This window comes from Protomyctophum bolini, assembly GCF_963924005.1.
Source record: "Protomyctophum bolini genome assembly, chromosome: 4".
In the NCBI taxonomy this organism is placed as follows: Eukaryota; Metazoa; Chordata; class Actinopteri; order Myctophiformes; family Myctophidae; genus Protomyctophum; species Protomyctophum bolini.
Window position 1 is genome coordinate 36,341,437 of NC_137865.1, and position 17,075 is coordinate 36,358,511.

Here is a 17,075-nt window from a genome sequence, read left to right on the forward strand (position 1 = left end):
CTCGATGTGGCGGATTTCCCCTTTCGCGGGTGTTTATAGCCAAGGATGCTCAGGCCTACCTAATGCAGTTGTTATTTTCTGGTGAAAGTGAGTAGTTGTTTGTGCATTTTGGGTTTGAGTAGCCGATGCAGATCTATTATATTGGGCAAAAACCTTGTAGCAAATATTGTCATGCTTTGATTAATACATGAATAATGCAATTTGCTGCATGGGAGAAGCTTCTCTGTTAGGCTACAGGTGGAAAACATTATGCTGGCTGCAGATTACACACCTTCTGCAATTAGCATGGTATGGAGAGTGGTTAAAATGGCGCTTGATCCTCCAGCATACCATACCAATCAAAATGTGTGGTGGTTTACTTCAGTGATTCTTAACCTGTGCAGGCTGTGAGGACAATGCAAACGGGCAATCGGCAAAACTCTAAGATTGTAATGCTAATATATTAATATAAAAAATATATTGTTTCATAAAAGGTATTTTGTTTTTTCAGTACAAGTTTGAAGAATGAGTTTTCGTTGTGATACCGATAAATTGGGAACTTATTGTTATGTTATAGTTCCACTGATCCAAACGGGAACACAAATTAAACATGTTCATGGGGCCCACTCATAATGACCACTTACTGTGACACGGCAGCCCAACTTGCCAACTTGGTCACATTTTCAAGTGGGCCCTGGACTAGAAAAGATTGAGAATCACTGGTTTAGTTGTCTGTTGTTGGATTTGCATTTGAGCATGTTCACTTTTAGTTTTACCATTCTGCTCGCTGCAATTGAATTCATCCAAGGAATACATTCTGCATATGTTTAACACAGTTTCTCTGTGTTTAGGTCTGATTCTAGGGACATAAAGCAGACCTGAGAGGTCTGGAGGGTCCCTGAGCAGAAGATCAGACATGCATTTTGGCCCTAAACCATTCATTGCTTCATATAAACCAACAATAGTACTGCTTTGAAAATGTTAAAAAAATATATATAAAAAAAAATATGTGATCATGATACACTTCTTGGTATTATAAGCACTCGAGCAGCAATGCCGCTGAACTGAACTGCAACTGTTTTTGTTTTTGTTTTGTACAGGTATAGTACAGTCAAAGGTTGTTACTTTGTGGTCCATTGTACTAAATTCATCAGTAATACAATAGGATGTAGGTTACATACCGGTATAAACTCAATAGCGTGTAAGGGTATATTTTCAGACAAGGAGGGGTGGAGGTGGGGGATGTCGGATTGATTAATTGATTGATTGAATACTTTATTTGTCAGAAATGTAAACAGCACAAGCCCAACTCGTTTGTGATGTTTTTTGAAAACCTTATGACCATACCTAACACCATGCCAAAAATCTAAAACTTGTTGATTTTGGACGAATTCGGCCACAGCTAAAAATAATGACAACAAAAAGGAGTTTGAAGTTGATCAGTCAGACGATTCTCAATATAATGGATACACACACACACACACACACACACACACACACACACACACACGCACGCACGCACACACTCACACTCACATTATGTGCATTCATGAAGAGATTTAGATGTTGTTTGCAAACTTTCCGATCGTCTGTCTTCGGTCCACTGTCCAACTGTCTTGTGTTTTGTCTTCTGTTCTGTCCTGCAGCGACGTGCAGCGCAGTGTCGACGAAGAGGAAGAGGAAGAGGAGCAAGGGGAGGCTGTATCTTCTGTACAGTCTGAACCCGTAGTTATAGGCTCTGTAATACGCTTCTGTACGCACCTAAAGCACAGCGAAGCCCAATGCCGCATCGCCATCTTCCCAACCCCGGAACCAGCTGCAGAACCAGGTACAGTAGCGCTTCCCCCCCCCCCCCCCCCCCAAAAAAAGAAATTAGTTTTAATGAGAGAGAGAGAGAGAGAGAGGAGGGGGGGGGGGGAGGGGAGTTGCACCACTCGGTTCACACGGGTGTGATTTTTTTTTTAGAATTGGCCTCAGATCTTAAATGGGTTAAACTTGACATTTTGAGAAAAAAGAAAAGAAAATCCACTATAAACAATGTACGTGCTGCTGATCAATGTTTTTCGGTTCCCGGTATACCCAGCATTGACCGGATTATTAAATTGTGTGAGTGAAATTATCTCTCTCTCTCTCTCTCTCTCTCTCTCTCTCTCTCTCTCCCTCTCTCCCCTTCTCTCCCATGCATCCCTCTGTTCTTTCTCGCCTTCTGATGTCTCTAAAGAAAACGTAGATCCCCAGGAGGAGGAGGCGGCTGCTGAGCCACAGACAACAACGTCCCCTGGTCCCGCCCTGCCCTCTGAACCGACTGATCAGGAGGACCCAGAAGCTGTCGAGACAGAGACAAAGACAGAGGCTGACCCTGAGCCAGAGCCAGTAGTGAGCCAGCAGCCACAGAAAGCAGAGGAGGCCTTGATAGCTGCCACTGTTTCTGCTGCCACTGCTAAAGTAATAATAATAATAAACTTTATTTACATAGCACCTTTCATACATGAACGCAGCTCAAAGTGCTTTACAGGGCAGAACGTAAAGATAGCAATAAAACACAAGCAAGCAGTTAAAATGGTAAAACAATGGCAAAGAACATAAAAAATATCATATTGGAAGGAACACGTTATTCCGGTCAGTTCCTTTACCCTCTATCAGACCAGGATTAATGCATGTTTTTTCTAAAGGTACCTACTAGGGATGTCCCGGTACACTTTTGTTCCCCATCGGATCCCGATACCACAATTTCTGTGTTAGCCGATACCGATACTGATACCAGAGAATAATATTTATAATAAAATAAAAAAATGACTTTATCTCGTGTTGTTAATAGCCGGCTCCTCAATCAAATGTGCACTTGAAGTTTGGGCAACTCGAAGGCAAACTCCACATGCCCCAACATTTTATTTACCTGCCATAGTGTCAACCCCTTACCCCTGTGTCGGATCGGTGGTTAGACTGGCATTTTCACCGATACCGATATGACCAAAAAGGGACGATACCGATACTGTATAGGGACATCTCTAGTACCTACCCTAGGGGACACGGGGAGAACATGCAAACTCAGAAAGGCTCTGCATGCCTGACGGTTTACACCTGTGGTTCTCAACCAGTGCGTGCGTGCGTGCGCGTGACTATAGGTCAATTCAGCTACAGGTCAATTTCATTTAAAAAAATATATAAATAGTATGAAATATGTAGATACTGAGGTTTCTGCCCAACAGCAACAAGATTTGTGGTTGTACGTACCAAGTTGTGTGCTGGTATTGTGCACTGAAAATAGCATATCTACAAGTGTCGTGAGCTTGTAGTTCACCATCTGTTTGTTTATTGTTCTTTGTAGGAAGACGAGCGTCCAGGGGAAGTCAGTTGTGGTATGTACAGTACTGACCATTAGTTAGTTTTCTCCCTTTCACTTCTTTCTCCCTCTGTTCTCTATCGACAAAAACTAATTTATTTATTCGTCCCGTTAGTATGTTTTCCATGTCTCTGTTGCTCTGACTGACCACATAACTGTCTGTACGTAAACTGACTGATGTTACTACAGTACCTCCATGTGTTCATTTTGGCTGGACTGAAGATGTCAAAAGATTTCTGTCTGTCTGTCTGTCTGTCTGTAAAAGATGTGAGCCAAATCACAATGCAACATAAACCCAGGATAACACATCAAAGTGGAATGAAACGTGTGTTTCCAATGTGGTCCTCCTGCAGCATAACAAACAATAGACAGTCCAATAAATTACATAACACCAATACATTTTACCACGCGGCACATCACATGAATTTACAAAATACAATGTAACACAATCATTTAAAAACAACTAAATCCCTAACACATAATACTTATATAGTATAGTATAGTAAGTATAGTAAGTAAATTAAATTTGTATTCTCTATTGAGACTGCCAGACATACAGATCGAGGCAGCTCATTCCAAAGAGCAGAAACCTTTGACTGTTGGTAGATATACATACATATACATATACAGTTTGGTTCGACCTATAGTTTCATTCAGGGGGCGGCGGTGGCTCAGGGGTAGAGTGCCTGGATGGGAACCGCAAGGTTGCCAGTTCGAACCCGGGCTCCCCCAGAGTTACTGTCGAAGTGTCCTTGAGCAAGACACTGAACCCCTAATTGCTCCCGATGTGCTAGTTGGTGCCTTGCATGGTTTCCGCTGCCATCGGTGTGTGAATGGGTGAATGTAATGCACAATCTATGTAAAGCGCCTTGGATAAAGGCGCTATATAAATGCACCATTTACCATACTGATGTACAATTATTAATTAACTTAGCATTACTCCTGGTAGTCAGGGGTATTACAAGTAAAAAAGTTGTACTGTTGTCTGTCTGTCTGTATGTCCGTCTGTCCGTTCGACCGTCCGTCCGACTGCCTGACTGACTTTCTGTTCCCAGCCATCCTTCAGCAGCCTCATTCTGTTGGCCTGTCTTCCCCGTATAGCCCCCACCTCCAGCTGCGATGTGCTTAAGAGCTGCCTGATGCGCATCCCGCACGCCTCCGATTGCCTCGGCAACATAAGCGCCTTCTTCAAGGAGAACGGAATAGGAAACGGAACTCCTCCTTCCATGCCCATCCAGCTCTCTGACGTCACCAAGCGCTTTCCCTCCCTGCCGCCCGAGCTCCGCACGGAGCTCTCCAACATCAGACTCACCCAGGTCCCGCTTAGCATCGCCTCGACGCTCACTGGCCTTTTCTCCTCCAGCTCCCCTTCAGCTGCTCCGAGTGGCCCATCCCCTTCCCCTTCCTCCACCCCTCCTTCCGCAGGAGCTGCTCCGAGTGGCCCATCCCCTTCCCCTTCCTCCACCCCTCCTTCCGCAGGAGCTGCTCCGAGTGGCCCATCCCCTTCCTCCACCCCTCCTTCCGAAGGAGCAGCTCCCAGCGACTCTGGCCGTTCCACGTCGGCCTCCCCTGCCGTACGAAGGCAGTTCCTGGGCATCTCGGTGCCCTCTCTGTTTTCCGATCTGCCCCTGAGCCATCTCTCCGCCATCCCCCAGAGCCTGTCTGCCATCCCCCAGAAGCTCTCGCAGATTCCCAGCCAAACGAATCGGGTCTACCTCAACATCCAGACCCGCCTGAACAGCCTCAAGCCCCAAGATGCCTAAGAAACAAAAACAACAACAACAACAGCAACAACAACAAAAACAAAAACTCAACCACAGCGGCAGCCAGCAGGATGTAGAACTCAACCGGCTAGTGCGACACTCCCCCCTGCCTCCCCCCCACCCTCACCGGCGGCGCTCGCGCTCCCCTTCGCCGCCCTCTCTGGGCGGCAGCATGCTGGAGCTTCCCAACGTGCCCTCCTACCCCCGCCTGCCGCCCATCACCAGCCCTCCCGCCGCCCTGCAGCCGCAGCAGCCGCAGCTGTCTGGCCACCTCAACCCCGCCTTCTACATCGAGGATGACCCAGACATTTCATCCCCGCCTGCAGGTGAACTAGTTGTGCAACATCCAATTAGTTGGATTAGGAGCAGCTTGCGCTTGTGCTTTAACCCCTTTAGACCTGAGAACAGATTCTACAAAAGTCTTCTAAATCACGACAGTTTTCTGAAAAACATCAAAAACCCTATGTTTCTATGTCAGTGGTTCTCAACGTGTTTCATTTCAAGGACTCTGGTCTCCAAAAATTATATGTAATTGGCCAACCGACCCCCATCTGAAAATATGTTGTTCCATGGACCCCACCCCCCCAGAAGCTAATATTTCAGTTAAAAACGTTCACTCTGAAAGAATATATATGTGCGCCACATTTTCACGATTTTTCAAAAATAGCGGATCTACAACCTCGTAGTGCGGCACTCGGTGCTGCACTACGACTACGAGTACACATTTTTCAATATAGAGTATGTGCATGGATAAAGTGAATGGCAAATCAAGTGGCAAAGTGAGTTGAAGGTCATTTAACGTTGTTTAATGCAATCATATAGGACTTCATATAGCTCAAGTATAATTCTTAAAACACCAAAAGGGGGTTCCCGTCCTGAATGGGTCCTCTATGCACAGCAATTGGACAAAAAGTGGGCTGTTTCCTTCATTCCTTCACAGGTCTCACTAATCCCACTACCAGAATCAGAACAGGGTCAACGTTGGTATCTGTTTTCTAGGAACGCGCTTACCAGTACTATATATACATAAGTGCTCTGCCCTGGGTCTATAGGCTTATTATCCCGTCTACAGTTAATATAAAACGCATTATTCAGGCACATAAGTTTCAGCCACCTATTTTGCCCATTAGGACCACTGTAGGGTCACGCAGGGTCATCGAACAGCGACCCACACCTATGGTAACATAACTCTACAGGCCACAGGTTTCCGTGTTACACTTTTTTGACTTGAGAGCTACTTTCGAAATGACCAGCTCAACAAGAACTACCCACCAAAAAAACGTATCTCGTTGCTGAAAATAGCTTAAATAATTACCAGAGGGGGCTTTGGAATAGCGGGCGCTGTCATTGACATATTAGACGAACGCACATGGAATGGGCAATAGACGGGGAAAATTACATTTGTAGATCTTTTTTGTAATGCTACTGCGGTTGTGCGCAACACTCCTGAAAACAAAATATTGTATTGTGGGTTTGAGCTGACAGGCCCTTTTTGATGTCAATCAATCAAGTCACCCCATCAATCAAGTGGCAGATGCCAAAAATATTTACATATTTCTAGGGTCACACCTGCACACCCTTTGTGATCTACTGGTAGATCGCGATCAAATGGTTATGGTTCCATGTGTACACTCTCAGAGTTACTGAGAGTAAGGGGCCATTTGGCACCCCCTGCAAGGAACCATGTGAGGATACATGGGCCACACTTTGAGACCCACTGGCATAGCAGTGTTTCCAGTGAGGCAAAATGCACAAGGCAGCACCATGACTACTGTTTAACCAGATTGTAACAGAACCTTCCTTAAGACATATGAAGGAAATAAGGAAGAGGCCCAATTTATTCTCTCTCCAATATGACTGTTGTGCATAGAGCCTATTAACGGTTATTATGCAGTGTTGATTTTGTCGACTAATACTATGACAAAAAATGTTTGTCAATTACCTTTTTTCACTGACGAAAACTAAATGGAAACTAAATGAAGACTAAGCTATGAGATGACTAAAACTGAGACAAAATATATTGACAATTTCACTGTAGATTTAGTCAACTAAAATCGCCTGATATTTACTCGACTAAAACTAGACTAACACTAAAAAGGTTACAGGTGACTAAAATGTGACTAAAACAAAATGAAAACTATTCAAGAGACAATTATATGACTAAAACTAAAATCAAAATGTGGTGTCAAAATCAACACTGTACTGTACATCTGAACAGGTGTTGGAACTGTAAACATGTCTTGTCTTAACTCTCGTCGTCCAGAGAGCCCTGCCGTCAACGTAGAGGATGTGGACTCCAACCACAAGAACGGTACAGAAGAACACGTCCTGATCCCCCAGGACCCCACCCCCAACACCCTGACCGTCCCCGGGCCCCCGCCAGGAGGACACCACAGGTGAGGAGGGACGGACCGACGGACAGAGATTTTGTGCATTTTCTAGGATGATATGCTATATTTATATATTTATATATATATTTGCACACTCTACCATGCAGATTGGTTAAAATGCCATTTATTAAGCCCCGCGTCAAAATTGGGTAACATCTGTTTTCTGTTGATTGTCATTGAATGAAGTATTCATATTTCGTGTTCCATTCTGTCCACCTGCCCCCCCCCCCCCCCCCCCCCCCCCTCCTCCCGGCATGCGTGACGTCTGCAGTAAAACAACAGATAAAGAGTAAGACGTGCATGCGTGTATGGATGACATACATATTGCAGTGATGATTCAAGTTTCTTTATTAGGAAAAAAAGACCCCTTGAGATGTACCATCTCGTTTTCGAGGGGCTCCCAACACAGATGCATGTCACAATCATTATTGTACATGTAAACAATAAAACAAAACAAATGACATACAACGTACATGGACAGGACAAAACACTAAAACGAAACTAAACATTGCAAACCTTGAAAACCTTACAACCTCATTACGGCATTGAATCCAATCATATGCAGTAATGGATGGATGTCTGTATAGTTGTCTGCAATGTGCTGTTCCGTATGGCTTCACATCATTAACACACCTCTATGATTCACTCTTCGGCCTCACTCAGGCCTCACTCACACCTTCGCAACAGATTGATGTATGCTTGTTGTATACAAAGGGTGTGATACATCTTGCCCCAATGCATTTCCAATGGGAGTCACATGGTTTGACACAACATTTGTGTTGTATGAGGGGGGGGGGGCAGTCAAAACACAGCCGAAAGCCATACAACAGCTTGCAGTCCAAAATGTTGTATCAAACCATGTGACTTCCATTGGAAATGCATTGGGGCGGCCATGACACTTACATCTTGCTTAAATCTAGCATGTATCAATGTTGTATGCTAGATCGAAAGGTGTGAGTGAGGCCTAGGAGATAGGTTAAGTCTAGTGATGCACCGATGTATCGGCCACATAATCACTATCAGCCGATATTGCTGTTATCGGTATCGGCAAATGAAACTGACATTAACCGATGGCAGTAAGTAGCCGATGTTTATCTGTTGTTGATGCATACAATTTGCATTGGCTATGTTGGTGTGTTGGTTATCTGTACCAAGCTGTAGATTCATAAAATGTATTTCTTGTATTGAAGACGTATGTGTTCCTCTGGCAAAAGGGGGAAATCAAAACAACAAAAACGAAATAAACATCAGTATCGGCTATCGGCTGAATTGTTATTTTAAACATCAGTATCGGCCAAGAATTTCCATATCCATATGTACTGTATAGCCCATGGGCAATCAAAATCAGTGTCATAATTAAACTTAGTGTTGATATGGCACACTATCAATAAAAATAAATGTTAAACATGGCATTTCATGTCAAAAAGGTTGCCCGACCCCTGCCTTAAAGGACCACCTAGAGTCTTCATTTTCTTGTGTTCATTTGCTGCCCTCTACTGTCAGTCTTGTTTCTCTGCAGCCTGTGTTGTGCTGTGCATGCAGTGTTGTGTCCTGGTTTCAGTTTTCCTATATCATTTTATCCATATTTTTGCCTGTCTCCTGCAGGAAAGTTGACTTTCACAATTTTGTGAATTAGAATCGTTTTTTATTTTGTTTTAGTTTTTAGGATAAATGCGTAAATAACACGGCATGTGTGGCCATGCCCGTTTTTTTTAATCCTTGACCGAAACGTTGCAATTGATTAAACATCTTTTTTTTGTGAAGACAGTGTGTATAGGTGTTTTTTATACTTTGAGAGGGGAAAAAAGCCCAAACATAAGAGTTTCTGCAGAAAACACATATTTATTTTCCTTTTATGTATGCTGTAAGAATTCACAAATGTGACTCTTTTTGATATGTGACTCTTTTTGAAATATCAGAGCTGAAATCGACATGTAAATATGTAATACATGCTTAAACATGTAGCTAGGTGTAATGTTAGAGTCCACAGAAGTGAACCTTTCAAGCCTGTTTTCTCAACTCGCTGTTTTTTGCAAGACATATTACTCTATAAGTCATATCTCCAAAACTGGTGGGTCAAACTGAACAAAATGTCACAAATGTAAAAATGAAGTTGACAAAAAGAGTCTATAGCATCTGTGTTGTGTTGTGTTGTGTTGTGTTGTGTTGTGTTGTGCTGTGTGTGTACTTGCTGTGTTTGTACTGTGCTGCGCTGTGCTGTGTGTTCTGTTCTGTGCTGTGCTGTGCTGTGCTGTGCTGTGCTGTGCTGTGCTGTGTGTTCTGTGCTGTGCTGTGCTGTGCTGTGCTGTGCTGTGCTGTGCTGTGCTGTGCTGCGCTGTGCTGTGTGTTCTGTGCTGTGCTGTGCTGCATGGTGCGTTGCATCTATGAGCTGAGTACAGTGATGTGCTGTTGTTGGCTTTTGCCTGGCTTATGAACGCCCCCTTTTCATGTGGATGTCACTATAATGTTTATAGTGAAGTTCAATTAAAACATGAGAGTTGACCTTACAAGTGTATTGTCATTGTGTTACCTGTTGTAGAATAGTGGTTCCCAACCTCTGGCCCAACCCACCACTCATAAAAAGGGCAGGTATACACTCCTGTATTTTAACTAAATAAACAAATAATAAAGGTTATTTATTATGGTGGTATAGAGCCAAATATTTTCTTAGGTGGTTTTTACAGTATAAAAAGGTTGGGCACCAATGGTTTGGGCCATTGAATTGAATCAGTTGAATCACTTGGGTCGACGTGCAACAGGACATATCACACGGCTGGGACCAACGCTAAAATCCCGTCTCCACCCTTGGGTGTGGTTTGGGTTCATGAATCCATGCAGGGACGTGCAGAGAGTGTTAGAGAGGCAGGGGCTGAAATACCTTTTGGACAAAAAATAGCAAAAATGGCAGATCTACAAGCTCACAACGCGTCACGTTGCGACGCGTTGAGAGCTTGTAGATCAGCTATTTTCGGGGCGCAACCCAGCACTCTTTATCTACTGGAGATGCGGTGTACCACATAGATTTCGAAGCAAATTAGTTAAACACAAAATGCTGCGTTCAAGTTCAAGAGACTTCGGAAAAAAGCAATTCTCCTGAATGCTGCCTTGCATTTGCATTTCTTTCAACATAGTAAATGCTGCATTCATGGTCTGGAGAGGGCAGTTGTTTTACAGACGGGTAAAAGGGTAGGGACTGAAGCTCCCTTTGAGGTCTATGTGTGCACGTGCCTGAATCCATGCATTGTGCAGAATGTGTTGCATGTGTCATCATAAATAATCAATTTCAATTTCAATGCACGCTCATGATCAACGTCTTTTATTCGTCTGCATCTCACGTAAAAAACATCTTTCACAGAAATAGGTTGCTGTGTGTTTTACAGATGAAAAGTATTAACAAGAGCTTGTGATTAAATAGTAACTACTTTGGATACATTGGAAAGCAAATTTCCATTTCCTGAGAAGTTTATTTTTGGGCATATTTCGCCCAACGGCGACGACGTAACAAAATGGAAATTTTGCAAGACAATCTTTTTAATAATCATTATCGTTGTTGTTGCGTATGTGATGGTGGCAGCTGGAGGCGTGGTCACTCTCAAAGTGAGGATGATGATGATGAAGGAGGAGGGCGTGGCCCTGTCAGAGCATGGCCCAGCCAGACCAGCCTTCACAGCACAGATGACATGTGAGTGCACACACACACACACACACACACACACACACACACACACAGTTTGCACAGTCATGCACACATTCACACGCACGCACAAATGCGCACACACACACAGACTTATGTACACACTTGCATGACACACACACATGCACGTACGCACGCACGCATGCAGTATGTTGGATTTTTTTCCTGACCCAGTATGTACCGTGTACTCCAGACAGCCATCGAGTGTCATAGGCATTTGGTAAAAAAAAGTGGGGGCACAACCTACCTTTTTTGTTAAACAGCAACTCGGGTTGGCTCCTTCATCTTTTCAGTCTGCTTCCTTCCTGCTGCGTCTGTGTCTATTCCTACTAAAACAACATTGTTGACCATGGTTCCTGCCTTGTGTTTCCCAGTTTGAAAGAGCGCCCAGCGTCTTCGGCCAGTCAGACCAGTGCAGTGGTCAACGAGCGTCTTCAGGAGCTGGTCAAGATGTTCAAGGAGCGAACGGAGAAAGCCAAGGAGAAGCTCATAGAGCTGGACAGCTCCGATGACGACAGCGTCGACGCCTGTGAGTGACACATTGTCAGGAGTGGTCGTCACCATGCCGGGCTTGTGGTGGACATTTCTGACATACAAAACATACAAAATAAGTGGACAATAATATTACCAGAAACTCACAAAGAGCTAGACCTGAATAACCATAACAGGTCGGTACTGTAACTCTGAGAGTGTACGAATGGAACCCATCGTAAGTGTCCATTTGGTTCCATTTGTACACACAGAGTTAAGAGGGTCCTTGCAAATAAAACATTTAATGTGAGAACCACTAGTACTATAGTTGAAGTCCTATTGTGTCATAGTGTTGTAGTAAATAAGTGACATACATAATAATTTGTGAACATGGAGACTTGACATTCAGTAATTGGGTTTATGGTCAAAATAAGAACATTATAATGGTGTGTAAAAACAAAATCTAGAATTTGCCATGGACATTGTATGTTGTTGATTGATCTATCAATCAATTGTGTTCCGGGTTAGGTCTAACCAGTATTTTATACTTTTGCTAATAAAGATAGCCTGATGAACGTCGAATAAGACCGAAACGTTGCTGTTCCCTTAATAATATTTTTCGACTGAATGTGTGCGGGAGTTTTTCATTTTTCAGTATACTTTTGCTATTGAAAAGTAGCCGATTTACAAGCTCACAATGCTCACAATAGAGTAGTTGTACAGTATATTGTGCTACTGCTACTTCTACCTAAGTAAAAAGTACTTCTTCCAAAGCGGACACACTAGATTGGGCCTTGTATTCGGTGACCGATTGCCCTGTTTTGACCTCTCACCTTTTCTGTGACCTTCAGCTCCTCCTCCGGCACCGCCCCCTGGTCCCGGGGACCACAAGGAGGCCCAGGCAGGTGCATCAAGAGGAGGGGTACCGGATGAGGAGGATGAGGAGGAGCAGTCTCGGTGCTCCTGCAAGGTGAAACCTCCTCGGTGCATACGAGCCCTTATGCACTACCGCTTCCCTGCCAGCATCGACCCTTTTACCAGTGAGAGCCCTGCCTGCCTGCATGCTCCCGTTTAAAGCCTAATAGTCTATTAACACCGCAGAGTGGAACGTTGTTTATCCAAACCATGCGGAAATGTATTGTAATAATCTCTTTGCTTAAGTAAGGTGGCATATCCTGTTTCCTGTCCCGGTTGACTTTCCTGTAGCTTGCCTTTATTTGACTGACTCAGCAGCAGATTTGCCAATCAAATCAAATGAATACTTTTCTGTTTTGTGGCAGAGGACAAATCTACTGTGCTTTGAGGAGTTATCCTAGACATCTGCCATCCATTCCCGTTCGTCCATCCTTTGCTGGCATCTCTCTTTCTCTCCCCATCTCCATTCCTATCTTTCAACTCCATTCCTATCTTTCACCTCCATTGCCAGAGAACCATTTTGGGCAAACCACAGCTACTGTATGTTGAATCTAAAATAGAAAGGAAAAATGTAAAAGGGAAAGTTTAAGTGATTGAGTCTGTCTGTGGGTTTTATAACATTACAATTTACAATGTAGGCATGTTTTAATCATTAACGCGCTATTGATTTATTAACATGCTTGACAAAAATAATCACCGCATGGGATCTGTTCATTTGACCATTTCCTGAAAAGTACAGGACATCATCATGCACCATATATATATGATATGCATGTTTTCTGGGCTCATCATTTCGCATTTCCAGAAATGCGGAAAAAACTTATGTTTTCTCATACATCCCTCCATGTATCTCCCTGCAGATCAGATAAGGCTGTATTTCTGTCCCTTGCAGATCAGATAAAGCTGTATTTCTGTCCCTTGCAGATCAGATAAAGCTGTATTTATGTCCCTTGCAGATCAGATAAGGCTGTATTTCTGTCCCAATATGGCTGTATTTCTGTCCCTTGCAGATCAGATAAGGCTGTATTTCTGTCCCTTGCGGATCAGATAAGGCTGTATTTCTGTCCCTTGCGGATCAGATAAGGCTGTATTTATGTCCCTTGCAGATCTAAGCTATGTGCTGTGGCTGCTGCTGGTGACTCTGGCGTGGAACTGGAACGTGTGGTTCATCCCGGTGCGCTGGGCCTTCCCCTACCAGACCCCAGACAACATCTACTATTGGCTGCTGACCGACTACCTCTGTGACCTGGTCTACATCCTGGACATCACCGTCTTCCAACCGCGCCTGCAGTTTGTACAAGGCGGAGACATCGTGGTGAGTGCATGCATGGCCACCAATGGTGGAAGGTAACCAGAGTACATTTTACTCAAGAACTATAGTACAATTCTGGGGTGCTTTTACTTTACTCGACTATTTCCTTTTTTCAATATTCTATATACTTCTACTCCTTTACATATCAGAGGCAAATCTTGTACTTTTCCACTACAATTATTCAACAGATGTTGTAGCTTACTTTGCAGATTTAGATTTTTATTATGATTATTAACGCTGTTTTAGACTATGGTTATTCAAACATAGCCGTTCTACAAGCTCAGAATGCCTGACTTTATACAATCAGAAAATATAATAGTAAAAATATAATAAAAAGTGTTTAAAGTGGCATTGCAATGGAATTAAATTGACCTGAGATCTGCTACAATGTCATCTTTTAAAAGTAGGCTTAAAGAAGAAAACCACAATGTAATTTGTATTGTATAGGATTCCAGTGGGCCTTTTCCCCACACAGCTGATTTTAACACAATGTTTTGTTTTTGTTACAGTGTGACAAAAAGGACATGAGAAAAAATTACATGAAAACGACACGTTTTAAGGTAAAGGAAATTAGTCTAGTCTAGTCTAGTCTAGTCTAGTCCTGTCTGTCTTGTCTAGTCTAATGGATCTGGGTTTCAGATGGATGTGGCCAGCCTGGTTCCATTGGAGTTATTCTACTTCAAAACTGGCATCAATCCTCTTCTTCGTTTCCCAAGACTGCTAAAGGTGAGCCACTATTACTGTCCCCTGACATTTGGCAATGTTGTTAGAGAAGAGTATGATATGATGGGTTGATGGAGGATTCTTGCTAGTTATCAGCAAAAATCTGCTTTTACGACAATATCAACTATAATTTGCTATAGCTCTTAGACAAATGTTTATCTCTGCTGTCATTAATGCGTCTTCAGATCAATTCCTTCTTTGAGTTCAATGAGCGTCTAGAAGCCATCCTGACCAAAGCCTACGTCTATAGGTGAGATGCTGCTTGTCATATACTAGCTTCCTGTATACTAGCATGAGCACCATGTTATACATCCTTTTATGATGCACATCCTTCTTGTTAGAACTAGCAAGTAAATTTTTCTATGCAAGTTTGTTCTCATAAGCTTTAGCCAAACTGCTGTTCCACAATAAATTAGCTGTGCTGCAGACTAAAGCCCTGTTTTGACCTAATCTGATTTGTGGCCATTTTGCTAATCAGATTTGGAATCAGCCACCGGAGTGCATAAAATCAATCTGGATTGAAAATGTGATTTAGGCTGCGAGTCTGAACAGAGGCTCCAACAATTGTCCCATACTGTAAATGGTTCTCAAAGTGGCGTCCACGGACCTGCAGGGTTTGGACCCTTACAGGTCTGTAACTCTGAGTGTACAAACGGAACCAAATGGTTCCATTTGTATCCTCCCAGAGTTATGGGGGTCCTTTGAGAGCCACTGTCCTACTGTACTGTGTGTATATCCCATTCCTCTTCCCCCAGAGTGATCCGCACCACCACCTACCTTCTGTATTGTCTCCATATTAATGCCTGTCTGTTTTACTGGGGCTCCGCCTATGAAGGACTGGGCTCTACCAAGTGGGTCTATGATGGGAAGGGCAACAGGTTGGTAGAACACACACAGTCATTTCAAGGGACACTTCACCCTTTTTGCTAAAAAAAAAAAAGGTTTCCAGGGGGTAGACCCAAGCCCCCAGAAAGGCTGGCCAGCATTGAAGCACTAAGACCTACTGGTCAGAGCGGGGACTTCAGGCGGGCCCGTGCATCTAGCACATTTTTGGGCACCAAATCGACCAAAAATGCGTTAGTAGAGTGTTCTTCCGGGTGCTTCAAAACGCCACTGAGCAACTTCCATTTAAATCAATAGCAGGGGGCGGGTCTGTCCACCCATCCTTTGGGTGCGTTCGGAAATAGCGCACTGAGCGCACTGTGCAATGTAAAATAATAGGCGAGTGTGCTCCGGTGCGGTATTTCCGAACGCGCCCTTTATAACTCTATGGGTAGACCGTGGCAAAATTGGTTAATATAGTGTCACAATCATTTTAACCACATTAACCATTATTTTATACTTTGGCTATTCAAAGATACCAGATCTAGCTTGTAGATTAGCTTGTAGATCTGCTGTTTTAGATGAGTTTGTAGATGAGATTGTAGATCTGCTATTTTAGATGAGTTTGTAGATGAGCTTGTAGATCTGTTATTGTTATGGAAAAATCACGAAAATGAGCATCGCGCCTGTCACGGACATGCGCAGAGCAAGTTCTGCCAGGAAACTCAGTGCAGTTGCTGCTGGCCCTTTGATTGGTCCGCCTCAGCATCACGTTCCCATGATTCACTTCATCCAAACATACACTCATCCCAGTTTCATACCGGCTATTTAAACTGGAAGTTTGCACTGCTCAATCTGCTTGCTTGTTCGCTGCTGCACACACTGATTCTGCTGCCTGCTTAAACTTTTGCTGCTCACCCTCTTCCACCCCAGCTACCACCTGTCGTTTTGGATCTGCTGTTAGGTACAGGGGATTCGGAGTACCTATGGTTGGGACTGATCCCAGTACCTAAAAGCAGATCCAATTCATCGCCAAACCATAAAAAACGTATATTTCTCATTCGTATTCAATAAATATATATTCCATCCATTCTTGAGTTGTCCTGACTGAACTTAAACTTAGAAAAATTAACAAAAACGAACATTTTTAACTAAAATCTTTGCTCCTAGAGAAGTCTTGAAGCAGTTCATTACTGTATTTATGTATCTGTTGTGCTCATTGTCTGTACTGTAACCTGCAGCTACATTCGCTGCTACTACTTTGCGGTGAAGACCCTGATCACCATTGGAGGCCTGCCGGACCCCACCACCCTGTTTGAGATCGTCTTTCAGCTCATCAACTACTTTGTTGGAGTATTTGCCTTCTCCATCATGATTGGTCAGGTGAGGTTGACATTACCAATGTATTGCCATTCCATGCGAATGTGTTACTCACAGTCAGGTTCTGGTCATTGCCGAATCATTTCAAAAGACAACTTCTAAGGGGCACGGTGGCACAGTTCGTAGTGCTGTCGCCTCGCAGCTAGAAGGTCCTGGGTTTGATTCCCGCTCGGGACACTGTGGGTGCTGGCGGCGTGTTTCCTCCTCCGCGTCATCAGTGCCCATACCCGAGGTGGGGTTGGCGAAAGGGCCTTTCTGTGTGGAGTTTGCATGTTCTCCCCGT

General features: G+C 43.6%; 2 protein-coding genes across 2 annotated transcripts in view; both read left to right on the top strand.

The window, feature by feature from the left end:
- The window catches only part of LOC308314562 (uncharacterized protein), a 41,704-nt gene that overhangs the window by 19,277 nt on the left and 5,352 nt on the right, over positions 1-17,075 (top strand). The window contains exons 19-31 of the mRNA XM_080762192.1: positions 1,626-1,807; positions 2,201-2,424; positions 3,308-3,338; positions 4,424-5,069; positions 11,050-11,157; positions 11,544-11,698; positions 12,492-12,680; positions 13,662-13,870; positions 14,377-14,427; positions 14,507-14,593; positions 14,776-14,840; positions 15,346-15,468; positions 16,654-16,795. Of these exons, the coding sequence (XP_080618318.1) occupies positions 1,626-1,807; positions 2,201-2,424; positions 3,308-3,338; positions 4,424-5,069; positions 11,050-11,157; positions 11,544-11,698; positions 12,492-12,680; positions 13,662-13,870; positions 14,377-14,427; positions 14,507-14,593; positions 14,776-14,840; positions 15,346-15,468; positions 16,654-16,795 (2,212 nt within the window). The remainder of the gene's footprint in view (positions 1-1,625; positions 1,808-2,200; positions 2,425-3,307; positions 3,339-4,423; positions 5,070-11,049; positions 11,158-11,543; positions 11,699-12,491; positions 12,681-13,661; positions 13,871-14,376; positions 14,428-14,506; positions 14,594-14,775; positions 14,841-15,345; positions 15,469-16,653; positions 16,796-17,075) is intronic.
- On the top strand, positions 4,875-7,617 carry LOC308314044 (uncharacterized protein). The gene is made up of 2 exons (XM_080761427.1): positions 4,875-5,411; positions 7,349-7,617. Exons 1-2 carry the CDS (start codon positions 5,078-5,080, stop codon positions 7,483-7,485), a joined length of 471 nt encoding a protein of 156 aa, XP_080617553.1. The 5' UTR covers positions 4,875-5,077; the 3' UTR covers positions 7,486-7,617.